Source organism: Mesoplodon mirus (assembly GCF_964341445.2).
Source record: "Mesoplodon mirus genome assembly, chromosome: 14".
Lineage (NCBI taxonomy): Eukaryota > Metazoa > Chordata > Mammalia > Artiodactyla > Ziphiidae > Mesoplodon > Mesoplodon mirus.
In genome coordinates this window covers 46,355,594-46,370,193 of record NC_138990.1, presented here as the reverse complement: position 1 = coordinate 46,370,193, position 14,600 = coordinate 46,355,594, and the positions used below count along the sequence as shown (strand labels likewise).

The following is a 14,600-nucleotide window of genomic DNA, read 5'->3' as shown; positions in this document are numbered from 1 at the left end:
AGGCCAAACAGTATTAGACCAGCACTCTCCTCCAACATTGGGAGGCAAGACATATTATACAATGCAACATACAGAGAAAGAAAGTTTATAATTAATGAACTATTAATTTTTCATTTGGTGCAAAGGCTGAATGAAGGTTTCTAGGATTTCCTGACCTGCCTTTTTATTAACTTCATCTCTCAGAACATAAAGGAAATAAGAAGACTGCAACAAGGAAGCTAATTTTAAGAAGCCACAATAGGTTATGCAATATTTTTGAGCAACCACCATGGCCAGGCATTGTGCTAGGAAAAAGGAATTGTGGGAGAGAGTGACCATTTCACAATAAGAAGTTAGATTACCCTCAACTGCCAAACTGGCTTAGATTTTCCTGCTAGATACTTACAGAGCATCTCTAATGATTCTTCAAACACTCATCACAGCTAGGACTGCTTGTTCAATACCTCTGTCTTCTCCTGGGAGAGAATAGACATCTCTTATTCATATTGTATCCCAATGGCTATCTACTGCTGCATAATAAATTACCCCCAAAACTAGTAGCTTACAACAACAGGAATTATTTATTGTCTGTCATGGTATCTGTGCATCAGGAATTGAGACAGGACACAGCATGGCTTGTTTCTCCTCTACGATACCTGGGCTCTCAGCTGGAAGACTCAAAGACTGGAATCATCTGAACCTTCTTTCACTCACATGCTTGCTCGTTGATGCTGGCCATTGGCCAGAACACTTACACATGGCTTCTCCTTGTGGCCTGGGCTTCCTCACAGTATGGAAGCTGGGTTCCAACAAGATACAGTCTCCTGAGAAGGGGTGAGGGAGAGAGAGCGCAAGAGCCTGGCAGAAGACATGGTGGCTTTTATGACTTAGCTTTGGAAGTCACACAGCATCTCTTCTGGCCCATTCTGTTGATTGTGGTAGGAAAGTCCACCCTGGTACCCCACCTCTCAATAGAAGGTTGTCATTGTCACAGTGTGAAAAGAGCATGTATGATGTGATATATATTGATAGTTATCTTTAGAAATTATCATCTGTTATATTGTACTCGGCACAGAGTTGGCACCTAGTAAATGCTTATTGAATGAATGAATAAATGAATGAACTCTGGTCTTTAAGGAAATTGCTCTCAAAGGGAACTCTATTCAATACTCTGTGATGACCTATATGGGAACAGAATCTAAAAAATAGTGGATATATGTATATGTGTGGCTGATTCACAATGCTGTACAGCAGAAACTAACACAGCATTGTGAATCAACTATATTCCAATAAAAATTAATTTTAAAAAACTTAATAAAGAAAAATTTTTAAAGCTTAACATTCTCATAGATGACTTCTAACCATGATAACAATGTAAATTCATGCTTTAAGATATTCCCTCTGTGCCACACACAAACCATTGATACATAAATACAAAAAGAGACAATGAAAATACACTCACAAGCTCAAAAACAAGATAAATAACTCCACAGATCAGAAATGCAACAGAATCACAGAGATTCAGCCTTGGGTGTGCTGTACTCCAGTCCCAGAAGCTGGCATAGGTGTGTGGAAGTTTGCCTCCCATGGGTAATGGGCACTGAAAGTGTGCCACTCATGGGAGACTGGAGCAGTGCCCAGGCTAGAAACCAGAGATGCTGGGCTAAGGCTTCCCTGCTAAGGAAAAAGAATGGAGGAAGCTGCTATGCCTGCTGCTTGAGACTACAACATATAGAAAGCTCCCGACCTGCAGAGACAGGAGGACAGAGAGACTGCCTCTGATCAGGAAGAAAACCAAGCCAACTGATGACTTAGTGACTGGATTGGCAGTTAGTGCCAATACCCCCCAGAACAGGAACTCTCTGTTGCCGACCTAACACCTGGCTCTGGTTTAGAGCCCCTTGGGGACCTAGTGGATGCAGCTGTAAAATCACTAGAAAGGCAGGGATAAACCTGATGGGAGTGAAATGTGCAGACTCTCCAACTCACTGCGAGCAGAGTGAGCCTGCAGATGAAGAAATGTACTGCTGCTAGAGATCCAGCAAAATCAACAATCTGAAGAGAAATTTGCCCAAGATGAAATTCAAATAATAAAACAATGCAAAAAGACTTTAAAATAAGTATGATTAAGATTCTCATTCTTTAAAAAAGGAGAAGAAATTGCGAAAGAAAAACAGAATCAAAGCAACAGTCTGTGAATATGAAAACCAACCAATTAGAAGTCCTGAAAATGAAAAATAGTCATTGAAAAATTTTTAAAGCACTCATTAGAAAGATAAACATCAGACTGGAATGAAGAATTCGTGAACTGAAAGAGAATCTTGATCAATTCACCTGGAGGTAGAAAACTCAATTCACCTAGAAAATAGCATGGAAAGAAAAATAGTTTTAACTGTTAAAGAGGAAGTTAGCAGCTTGAGAGGCTTCAACATGTGTCAAATTGGAATGAAGGAAGAAGAGAATGGAGGGAACTGAAGAGAAGCTATGTTAGAGGAGAAACTGCAAGGTGTTTTCTAGAACTGAGAAAAGGCACGAACTCTCAAAAGATCAGAAGTGTGTTAAAAGTACCGCATAAGATAAATAAATATAACTTTCTACTAACATACATTTTAGTGGAACTGCATAAAATCAAGGAGCTTAATAAAGATAAAAATATTTTTAAATAGCCAGAGGAAAAAGGATTACATGCTTGTAAAAGGGGAAAATGGAAAAAACCAAAGTGTCCATGAAAAAGAGAACAGATTTTGTTTAAACTGTTGCATATATCTGCAGTATGGAATACAGTGCAGTTTTTTTTAGAAAGCTACATATATCAACACAAATTTTAAAATGTTAAGGTGAAAAGTACAATGCTAAATAATATATATGGAAGATATTTAACTTCTTTAAAGAAAAATATTGGAAGCAAATAAAGTAAAATTTAATAAAGTAAAATGTATTAAAGATGGGTGGTAGGTACATGAGTGTTTGTGCATTATTTTTCATGTTCAAGATTTTTCATTAAAAAATAGCTGTTTAAAACGTTTTTAAAAACCACAAGAAATCGATATTTCTGAAAATAAACTATCCAACTCAACACAAATATCCCAGTAATGAAGATCAATGCAAAACTTATAAAAAGAAAAAGGAAAGTGGCCTCACAGTATAACCCACACAGACTGAAAGAAAGGGTCTATGGAAAAGATGGTAAGGGGGGCGCTGGGGGGTACATGGTCAAGTTAATGAAACACATGCTCCTGGGAAGACTGACACCAAGAATGAGCAGACACTGTGGGATGATTTACAGGCACCAAGAAGGGTTAGTCTGGGCACATTCAGAGCAAGCACAGGAAGGGATATACCCATTCTTAGGAAGAGATAGTATATGATTAAACTGTAATAGAGAAAAGACAAAATTTGGTTATGAACTTTCTAAGTCAAAAAGTATCATATAATTCATCTAGTCCAGTGAATTTTCAGCTGCCAATCCCAGAACCATAAAGGTTCCCTGGAGATGCTGGGTGGGTACCTGGGGGATGAGGAAGCAGGGCTGCAGCCCCTCACCCCTACTTCATCCAGAGGATTTTTTATATTCTAGGAGGAAACTACTGATCCTGTCCAAGCCCTACATTTTACAGACTTTATGTGACTTGGGGAAGTTTCCAGAGTTAGTGAGTAGTGGAGGTCTCTGAACATCAGCACATTGCTTTTTCTGCTGTATATCAGAGCCTCTCCTACTCTGCTTCCATTTGCTCAAGCAAAACAAACAAAAGAAATGAGTGGTCTGCAAACTAGTAATATGCAAAAGGCATTGTGGCCCAAGAGAAGCCTAAAAGAATTTAGGTGTGAAATTTATGGGTATGATTTATACCAAAAGTCATTGGCAGTGGCCCCTTCCTTGCTTCTTTTCCTCCCTCCCCACTTCCCTTATTTCTTTTGTAAAACTCTCTTTGTTCCTCCTAACTCTTTACTATGAAAATCATCACAAATAAGGAAAAGCTGAATGGGCAATACAGTGAATACTCATATCCTCTCCACCAAAAAAGTTGTTAACATTTTGCTGCACTGGCTTCCCCTCTCCCCTGTGTGTATTTATTTTTTGGTTGAATTATTTGAAAGTTGCAGGCACGATCCCTCACCCCTAAATACTTCAGCTTGCATCTCCTAAGAGGAACCACAATACCATTATCACACCTAGGAAAATTATCAGTAATTCTATACTGTCATCTGATATTCAGGCCACATTCAAATTTCCCCAGTTGTCCCAAGAATGTCTTTTATAGCTTTTTTCTTGTCATTGTTATTATTGTTTTATTTTATTTATTATCCTGAGCCAGTATCCACCAAAGTTCCCCACTGCATTGGTTGTTAAGAAACAGAAGGGAGACATCGCCTAGAAAAACAGATCTAATCTAGGAGCAGACCCAGTTACTTATTCTCACCACAGTTTCTTTTCTTTTTGTATGTATTTCAGGCTGAGATTCTGACCGGCCTTGAGGTCAGTAGCCCCTCGGATGCTGGGAAGGCTACGCTGGTGCTCCTGGAAAGGGGCTGCCAGGTGGTAATCATCACCTTAGGTGCTGAAGGATGTGTGGTGCTGTCACAGAAAGAACCTGTCCCAAAGCATATTCCCACAGAGAATGTGAAGGCCGTGGATACTACGGTAGGTTTTTCAATTTCAGAATCCTTTTTGGCCCTTGAAAATCGTCATTTATTAACTAAGATACTGCACCTGAATTTTTGGATCACGCGGTAGAGGCCCTTAGAGGACCTATGGGGGAAGAGGACAATCAGGCAGGAGAACTGTATCTTAACCTTTTCTAACCCACTGTAGGACTTTATCCAAGTCACGTAACCTCTCTGAGTCAGTTTTCTCATCCATAAAATTGGAATATCAGTAAAGTTATACCCATATTACCTATATTCATTCATTCATTCATTAAATAAGTATTTATTAAATACCCATTATATGCCAGTCATATATTAGGTGCATATATATAGTGATGAACAAGACAAAGTCTCTGCCCTCATGGGGCCTAGATTTTACACAATAAACACATCGCCGGGTCTTACAAGCCTCTTGTGTGGAACGAAACTGGTTATTATATTGTAGTAATAGCATTTCTACGTGCTTGCTGTGTCCCTTTCACATCCCTCTCAGTTTAATCTTTACAACAACCATACGAGGCAGGTACTATTATTATCCTCATTCTACAGATTTAGAAACTTGCTCTAGATCCCAATGCAAGGAAGTAACAAAGCAGAAGGTTCAAACCTAAGACACTTGTGTGAGGTGCTATGTTAAGGACAAGCAGGTTAAGTGGACAAGTCACGGCTACAGAGCAGAGATGAAAAGGAAACAAGTTAGAAAAAGGCTCAGGGTTCCTCTAAAGCTGGGGAAATAAAAATTATTTGCTTATGGGCTAGACTAGAAAAGTAAGTAAACGTCAAGGACAAGAAATCAGAGTTGAGGAAGAATAAAAATTTTAGGGTTTTTATCTATAAGAAACTGACATATTATTATTTATAAAATATGTTTATTTCTTTGCTTAGAAAAGACTTTAAAATGTGGGTCATTTATCAAAAAAAGAAGCCTAAGGGCACCTGATGAAGTTTTAGTTAAGAATATGCATTGAAATAGATAAGTGCAAGGAATGCTTCTATTACACAAAATTACATCCTGATTGCCTGTGTGTGTGTGTGTGTGTGTGTGTGTGTGTGTGTAAGTTACTTACTTACTAACTTATTTATTTTGGCTGCGTTGGGTCTCCGTTGCTGCATGCAGGCTTACGCTAGTTGAGGCGAGCGGGGGCTACTCTTCATTGCAGTGCGTGGGCTTCTCGCCGCAGTGGCTTCTCTTGTTGCGAAGCACGTGCTCTAGGTGCGTGGGCTTCAGTACTTGTGGCACACAGGTTTAGTTGCTCCATGGCATGTGGGATCTTCCAGGCCCAGGGCTCGAACCCGTGTTCCCTGCATTGGCAGGCAGATTCTTAACCACTGCACCACCAGGGAAGCCCCTGATTGCCTTTTAAAATGTGTTTTATCAGGAATTTGATAAGCTATACTTGGCGATGTTATTCTCATCATATTTACTTATTTCTGAAACCGTTAGTTTTTCTGTTTTGTCAAGGACAGTAACCTGAATTTGAGAGATTCCTTATTAGTTCTGAAGTCAATCCTGCATTAGACTAAAACTATTCCAGGTCCGAAGAGTTTGTTCTTCTTTTGCTAAAAATAAAACGAAGGGTCCTCATGAAGCTACAGGACCTCTGTGACTGCCCAGAAGTGGCTCAGCCCCTGCTTTCAAAGTCTGTGTCACGACTCCTTTTGCTCATAAGCACCAGGAACACAACTCAAACGGCTTACACAGAACAAGGGATTTATTTGGTGCACATAAGTGGAAGGTTCGAAGGTACGGCAGAACGCAGAAGCTAAACCGCGTCATCAAGACTCACTTGCTCACCCTCTCCCTGTCAGCTCTGCTTGCCTTTTGGTGGGCGTTGAGCTCAGACAGGTGCCCTCCAGGTGGTGGTCCCTGGCAGCACCCTACTCACACTGTGCCTCATATCATGTCCCCATCCCCAGTGTCAAATAAAAATCAAAGAACTCTTACAAGAGGATGGGAAATGGATACTGATCAGAGTAAAACCACCCATGCCCACCATAGAACACTCATGTAGAAATGCACTGCTTCGGCATAGGATTAAATGATGGAGAAACTAGCCTTGGAACTGTTCAAATTTGAATCAGTAGTAATAATCCTCAATTATTTCATGTTGAAGGATTGGATTTCACAGATCATGACGGATTATAACTTTGAGCATCTTAATGTACAGCGCTGTGCACCAAGGAGGTTTTCACACTTTGTTGATACAGTTTTTTGCTCTTTCATTTGGTTCCTTAGCACTTGCAGTTAATTTCTAGGTTTCAGGAAAGGTGAAACACAGTGAGAGTTCAGAGAGAACAGATTGCTTAATGCTTGGAGGCGGGAGAGAGAAAATAGGATCGGGAAGATCAGGACGCTGGATCAGGATCAGCAGGTTTTTTCTGTAAAGGGCCAGATGGTAAAGTTTTAGGCTTTACAGGCCATGTGCATACATGCTCTGCTACAACTACTCAGCTCTACCATGGTAGCATGAAAGCATCCATAAACAACTTTGTATGCTATTGAAATTAAGTTAGTATTAATCTAAACTAGATTAAGGTGTTAATTGGAATCACCAGTGCAATCACTAAGAAAAGAACCAAAAAAAAAAAAAAACACCTAAAAGAAACAAGACAATTAAAATGGTACACTAGAAAATATTTAACAAAAACAAGACGGTAATGGAGGAATAGAGGAATAAAGAAGCTACTGGAAGATATGCTATTGTAAACTGGGATAAAATTAAGACAGGAAGATATGAGATCCAGGAAACAGGTGATGCAACTTAAGAGAGAAGTCAGTGACGATGAAGGAACGTTCCAGGACAATAGCTATGCAGGAAGCCCGTGCCCAGTCAGTTCAGATTAGAGCAGGAGCATGGCGGGCTCTGGAAGGAACGTCTCCCAGAAACAAAAAAGAAAAAAGGAAAAAGAAAGAAATAGTGGAATATCCAGATATCCAGTGTGTTTGAATATGCACAAAGATTTTTAGCTCTTGTAGAATTTGAGGATGAAGTAGTAATTAATATGTAGAAAACTGAGGAAATGAAAAAAAAAAAGCAAATTTTTTCCTCTAGGTCATCTGGAGTCTAAGGGGAAAAGGTATGATTAAGTAAATATAGATTTTGTACACCACATGGCTATGAATGCATAGTCATAACAATGTAAGTGCCAATTATTGATTTAACCAAAAATAGAGATTATAATCATACTGTGAAAATGGAAAGATAAAGTGAGTGTGTATTTGTGTGCACATAGGGGAAGATAAGAGAATTAAATGCTCATCTTCCATTGTTGGAATTCAAGAGATAATATCTAAAACAGATTTTTTAAAAAGAGAACAGTATAAGCATACTACCAGAAATAGAAGATAAAATCAGAAGAAACCAGTAAAAGAATTTAAAGTATTTGCCTCATAGAAATAGGAGTGGAGAGGGATGGGGCATTTACACTTTAAGCTTTGTTTTTTTAAACTATGAAATCAGATGGCTTGGATTTTTTTTTTTTAAGGCAAAACACAATGCGATACCATTTCACACCCACTAGAATGGCTATAATCAAAAACAGATACTGTTGACTAGGATGTGGAGAAATCAGAACCCTCAAACACTGCTGATAGGAATGTAAGATGGTGTAGCCACTTTGGAAAATGCTCTGGAAGTGCTTCAAAAAGTTAAATTTAGAGTTACAACAGACTCAGCACTTCTACTTCCAGGTATATAGCCAAGAGAAATAAAAAAAAAACATATGTTACACAAAACCTTATATATAAATGTTCACACAGCATTATTCATAGTAGCCCCAAACTGAAAACAAACCAAATTTTCATCAACAGATAAATGGAGAAACAAATAGTGGTATATACATATGATAGAACATTATTCAGCCATAAAAAGGAATACTGATACATGATACGGCATGGATGAACATCCAAAACATTATACTAGGTGAAAGAAGTCGGACATAAAAGGCCACATATTGTATGCTTCCATTTATATGAAATATCCAGAGTAGGTAAATCTATCGAAACAGAAAGTAAATTGACAGCAGAGGCTGGAGAGAGGGTAGAATGAGGAGTGACTGCTAATGTACACAGGGTTCCTCTTCGGGGTGATGAAAATGTCCTAGAATTAGATAGTGGTGATGGTTGTACAACCTTGCACATATACTCAGAACCACTGAATTGTGCACTTTTTTAAGGGTGAATTTTAGGGTATGTGTATGATATCTCAATTGAGAAGACAAAGGACAAACAAAAACAACAAGAAGGCACTTCACTAATGAGTGGATACTCTCTCATAAAGAATCTTCCACTTAATTGCTGTACTGAATCTACTGACTGGGCGCTTAACATCCCCCCAGTGGAACCGAGGTGACACAGGAAACGAGGGTAGTTATTTTCTGGGTGTAGGGTCTCCCTCAGCTTTTTCATGCTGTCTTTCTCCTCTCATCCAGCACTCATTATTAAAATTCTTGCCTGTCCTGCACACAACTGTTCAGCTTCTTCATAAGTCTGGTAAAGAGGAGCTAATTCACCTGGTGACGTGAGGAAACTCCCAGGGAGGCATTTTCTTCTGAACAGATGGGCTCCTCCCCCTTCCTGTCAGGAGGGTATCACTTGCTCTCAGGTAGTTTGTAACCTTCTCCCTTTTCTCCTCCTCCTCATCCCTTATGATGTTACACCTTAACAAAAAAATCCTGCTGTGCAACCTAAATATAGCCAGTTTTTATTTGCCAATCACACTGGCATGGATGGTGGAAACCTCTTTAGTTAGTTGGCACGTTGTCCACTGGAGACAGCCTGCCCTAGCAGGAGCCATCGCCTGCTCTACGCTGTGCCTCTGCAGACTGCTGTATCCAGTTTTGCCTCAGTGTTAATAGTTGGATATATCGCCTCTATTTTTACATCTGTTTTTCCCCTTGTACTAAAGTGAGATGGTGGCAGTAGCTGCAGATGTCCTCAGCTCAGTATGGAAGACATGACAGATGTGTCTCTTTTCCCATCTCTGGCGCTCATGTCCTCACTCAAGTCCTTCCAACCTGAAGGTCAGGGGCTTTGCCTTCTTGTGTCCATGACTGCACTGAATATTCGCTCCATAGTCAGAGTTACACACATATAAGCATGGTGACACTTTAGGATTACTGTGATAGTGTGATATATTGTAACCTCAATTATCCTTGGCCTATAAGCTCTGTAAAATTCCTGATTTATAAATTTCCTCATGTAAATGGTTAAGTCCTAAAGTCTACACTGACACTCTTAATTTCAAGAATTCAGCCCCTAAGCTAAATCTGTCTTCTCAAGAATCACTCACTTTGTAATAAATCATAATTCAGGATACGTAAGTAAGCCAGAGTAATCAAAGGCGAGGGGCAGGGGGGACTCATCTTCCCTATTTTTTATTCCTCTTTCTTTCTATCCATTGCATTTGAGTCCTGTAGTATTCACAGTTATTGGTGAGGCATGAGGCAGCGTCAGCCCAGCTGCATGGATGCCCCCAAGGGACAACTCGGGGCTGGAGAAGCAGCTCCAAACTAGAGACGGCACCAGTAGGAAGTGGAATCATTTCTGTCACAGTTGGCGTGGAAGCACTCGTGAGGGCGGGGTGAGTGCTGGGGCTGGTGGATTACCCACAGTTTTCCAAGGTAACTCCTCCTTGGTGTATTCCCCCCATCCTGGGGTCTGGCCTTCTGCCATCCAGGCTGCTCACAAGCATAGGCTCCCATTAATCCACTTCTGAGGTACCATCCAGAATGACAGTTCAGTCATCCAACATCTGAAGGGCCGTTATTTCCATCTTGGTGTGACCTTCCCCCCAGCCTACAGCCTCTTCCCATCCCCAGCCGCCTGGCCACTAGAAGGCCAAACTAATTTTGTCAGATTAAGCAGAATGATTGAATTTAGGTGCTCTCAAGAGATGTTTCTCAACTCCGGCAAACTCAGACACTGTTTCCTGCTGAGCCACAGTCTTGCTGAGAGGACTGAGTACTCTGAGTACTCACCAGGTCTCCCATGGCACTGCCAGTGGTAGTCTTTGTGACGCTCCTTAAACTGTGGTTCCCCAGCAAACCATTCTTTCTTTCTCCCACCTCCTTCTTTCTGATTAACATGTACATTCCTTGCATTTGTATAATTGGTGGAGTTGCTGAGGGGACTTTGTAGCTCAGTAGCCATTTTGTCCTTGAATAGAGACTTTGCACATTTCTGTCCAGAAGCTTCTGTTATAGCCAAAATGTTTGAGTGCCCCTCACTGTTGATTGCCAATACTTCAGAAAGGGTTGGGCCATAAAATACAGTGGGTAAAGAATGATAGAATCTTGGGTGCTAAAGAGGTAACTATAAAATAGTAAGACTAACTGTATCTCCATATCAATTTATTATCCAAGAAGTGACTGTTGTTTCCTTCAAATTTTGACCTTAGAAGAATTAAGTATATACTGATACTGCCAATATTCAAAGTACCTTGGGAAATGCTCTTTTAGAATTGCTTTGAGAGCCTTCATCACCTTTACCCCACCAGTCACTCTATTATTTTTTTTACTTTCTACTCATGAAATTAATACATGCTTAGTGTTCAAGAGGAGAAAAGAGCAGACAACACAGAAAGGTATAAAAAAGTCAGATATTCATGATCCTATCACTTAGATGTAACCACTGTTAACATTTTAGTGTAAATCCGCCTAGATTTTTCTATGCATAATTTTGAATATCTGTACTTTTGAATATCTGTTAACAGCAAACTTGAATATTTGCAACAGCAGAGGATTAATGTGTGTCATTATGGGAAGGCTCTACATCCCCAAAAATAAATGAAACATTCTTTAGAATAAAGTAAGTAGGCAATTCACTGAAGAAGAAATACGAAAGGTAAAGAAATGAGACACTGTTCAACCCTACAAGAAATCAGGAATATGCAAATCAAAATAACAGTGAGATTCCCTTCATTGCCCATCAGGTCAACAAAAAAATAAAGATTGATAATGTCAAAGTGCAAATAAATTGGAAAAACACACGCTCTCATATAGTTCTGGTAGGAGTATAAATTCATAGAATGTTTTTGTAAGGCAATTTGACAATACCAATTTTTAAAATATGTTTTCCCTTTGACCCAGTATATCTCTTTCTAAGAATCTGTCCTACAGAAGTGTTCACATATATAAATATTTGTACAAGAGTGTTTATTTCAACTTTGTAATAACCAAAAAATCGATTAGACAGGTCTACATAATCATCAGTAGGAGAAGGTCAAATGATAATAGTATGGTGCCATTGATTTAAAAATAACTCTACTTTGTTATAAAGCAGAAACTAACACAGCATTGTAAAGCAATTATACTCCAATAAAGATGTTAAAAAAAAACTCTAAAAAAATAAAATAACTCTAGCTATCTGTAAGTAAAAGTATAATTTAAAATCTAAAACAAACAAACAAAACCACCAAACTTTCCCATTACTCATGGGGAGGGGAACAGGATGGGGGATAGGAAAGTGTTGAAAAGGAGGACCTCTACGTTCTGCTCCATATTCTTCTGAATTGTTTGCATTTTTCCATAAACCTGTATTTTTCATGTATTACTTTGCAATTTGGAGTAAAGATGATTTGGGGACATAGCAAAAAACTATTTGGAGCCACATCTAGCAAGTAAGATAGGTGATATCCTTTCTCAAAGGGCAAACTGGGCATTATTTTCACAAAGGAGCTGAATTAGCCACTGTTCACTCTTGATCTCATAAAGAACCTCTCAAGCTTTCCCAAATCTCTATGTGTGGAAGCTGAGTAGCCCTTTGACTTAGGATGACCTCTGAATGGGTAGCGTCCTGATGCCAAAGAAATAGATCCACGTGCCTTTCAGAGCCACAGCACTTCAGCCTCTGTAAATCTGGATATTTCACTACACACTTCTGACAGTTTTTTTCTTAATCATTCTAAAGAAAAAATTTCCCTCAAAAACATGTTATTTTATACAGTTTCCTTTGGAGATATCAGAATAAATGTCAAAGCTGCACTGTTTCTGTTCATCACTCAAATGCAGGCAGGTCTTCAGAGAAACTTCACTCACGTTCAAGTTTTCTTTCTGAATGAGTCTGTTTATATATCTCGGTTTAACTCTTCAACCCTCATTCTCTCAACTGGTAACAGAATGAATGATCTAGACTTTGGCTTTGCCACATTTCTTGGTCTTTGGCTAATGAATGACCTGGAGGAGCTATAAAAGGGGCCGGGCCGTAGGAGATGCCTCATGTTGAGGTACTTAATAGTTCATGTACTTCATCGTACATATACCTCTGATTTGAAACAGACCTGAATGGAAGGGCTCATGAGGGATGGAGGAACATATGTAACACAAGCCCTTGGACTGAACTGTGCTCCCCCTAAAAGTTGTATGTTGAAGCCCTAACCCCCAAAGTTACTGTATTTGGAGATAGGACCTATAAGGAGGTAATTAAGATTAAATGAGGTTATAAGGGTGAAGCCCTGATCCCAACAGGATTAGCATCCTTATAAGAAGAGACAGCAGAGTTCAGTCTCTCTGTTGGTGCGTTCAAAAAGTTCATGGGAGCACACAGCAAGGCGGTGGCCTCCTGCAAGCCAGGAGAAGAGGCCTCAGAATGAAACTTATCTTGCCAGCACCTCGATCTTGGACTTCTAGCCTCCAGAACTGTGAGGAATACATTTCTGTTGTTTAAGCCACCTAGTCTGTGGTATTTTGTTATAGTGGCCCAAGTAGACTAACACACGCAAGAAAGCAAATCAGCGTGCTTCCGAAGTGACCTAAAGTGAATGCTGAAAAATCAGCTGTTCTGTGAGAAAATAAGCTGAGGCAAACTAACAGGATCAGCCTAAATCACCTTTTTAGTGAAATATCTCAAGAGTTTTTCGTATGGTTCAACTGTAACCATTGGTTCTGGTGGCTAAGAGCAGATGATGTCCTGGGTTCTAATCCTGATTTAACTAATAACTAGCAGACAGTTTTGGGCAAATGACTCATTATGTTTGGGGCTTAGGTTGTGCATCCAAACATGATGTGTCTGGAGTGGGTGATCTCTGAGTCGTCTTCAACCTCTGAAATTCCTTGATTCTTACAGATTCTTGGGGACATAAGGATCCTTTGGCTAATTATGAAAAGCAGGGCACTACTCTAGGCCAGGCATTGTGCTGGACTCTTTATGCATTTTCTCACACACTCAGAACAACCCTGCAAGACAGGCTAATGCCCACTTTAGAGAGGAGGAAGTTATACCCCCAAAGGTAAACAACCTGCCCAGAGTCATCCAGCTGGTGAATCAGCAGAGCCAGGAATTGATCCTAGGTCTGTCTGCCTGTCTGCCTGACCCTGACATCCATGTCCTCCTCCCCACGCCTCTTGACTTGGTGGCAGTCTGCCTAGCATCCAGTCTCTTCTATTTGGCATTCCAGCACCGACTCCTTGCCACTTGTCAAGCTCTAGGCTTCTGTAAGTTGCTCCATTTCTCTAGATTTTCAGAAGCTTCCACTCTTGCTTTGTGCAGTACAGTGCAGCCTCACTTAAATGCAGTAACTCATGTATAGTAAGAACAGTGCCTGACTCGTGTAAGCACTCAGCACATCTTAGTGCTCATTAGTAGGTCCCTATGTGCCTAAATGTTCACTTTACCTGGATATCTGTGGGGCGGGGGGGGGGAGGGGGGCGGTGGCATAACCAGGTAGCACGTACCAGGAGCTTGCACTACTCACCATCACACAGGGTGGGTATGACATTACTGGAGAGAAACCCAGGTCCCACTGCCATTCAACTCCAGCATCTTCCTGTACAGGGCAAGGAGCAGGATTGCATGGGTGGCAATGTTGCGGGATGGTGCCAGGCCAGATACCAAAGGTTCAGGCACAGATCACTTCATTCATTCTTGTCTTTGAATGATCAAGGAGGAGAGGTGCACCACTCCTAGAGTCTGTAACCAAAATATCTTTTCATTAAACTTCTTTAAGGGTCTAACCGCTAACTAGAGAGGCTAAAGA

The 14,600-nt window shown here is 40.2% G+C and overlaps 1 protein-coding gene across 6 annotated transcripts in view; it reads left to right on the top strand.

Moving 5' to 3' along the window:
• The window catches only part of RBKS (ribokinase), an 80,398-nt gene that overhangs the window by 43,064 nt on the left and 22,734 nt on the right, over positions 1–14,600 (top strand). For all 6 annotated transcript variants that reach the window (XM_082643288.1, XM_082643285.1, XM_082643287.1 and 3 more), the window contains exon 7: positions 4,433–4,621. In XM_082643288.1, the coding sequence (XP_082499414.1) occupies positions 4,433–4,621 (189 nt within the window). The remainder of the gene's footprint in view (positions 1–4,432; positions 4,622–14,600) is intronic.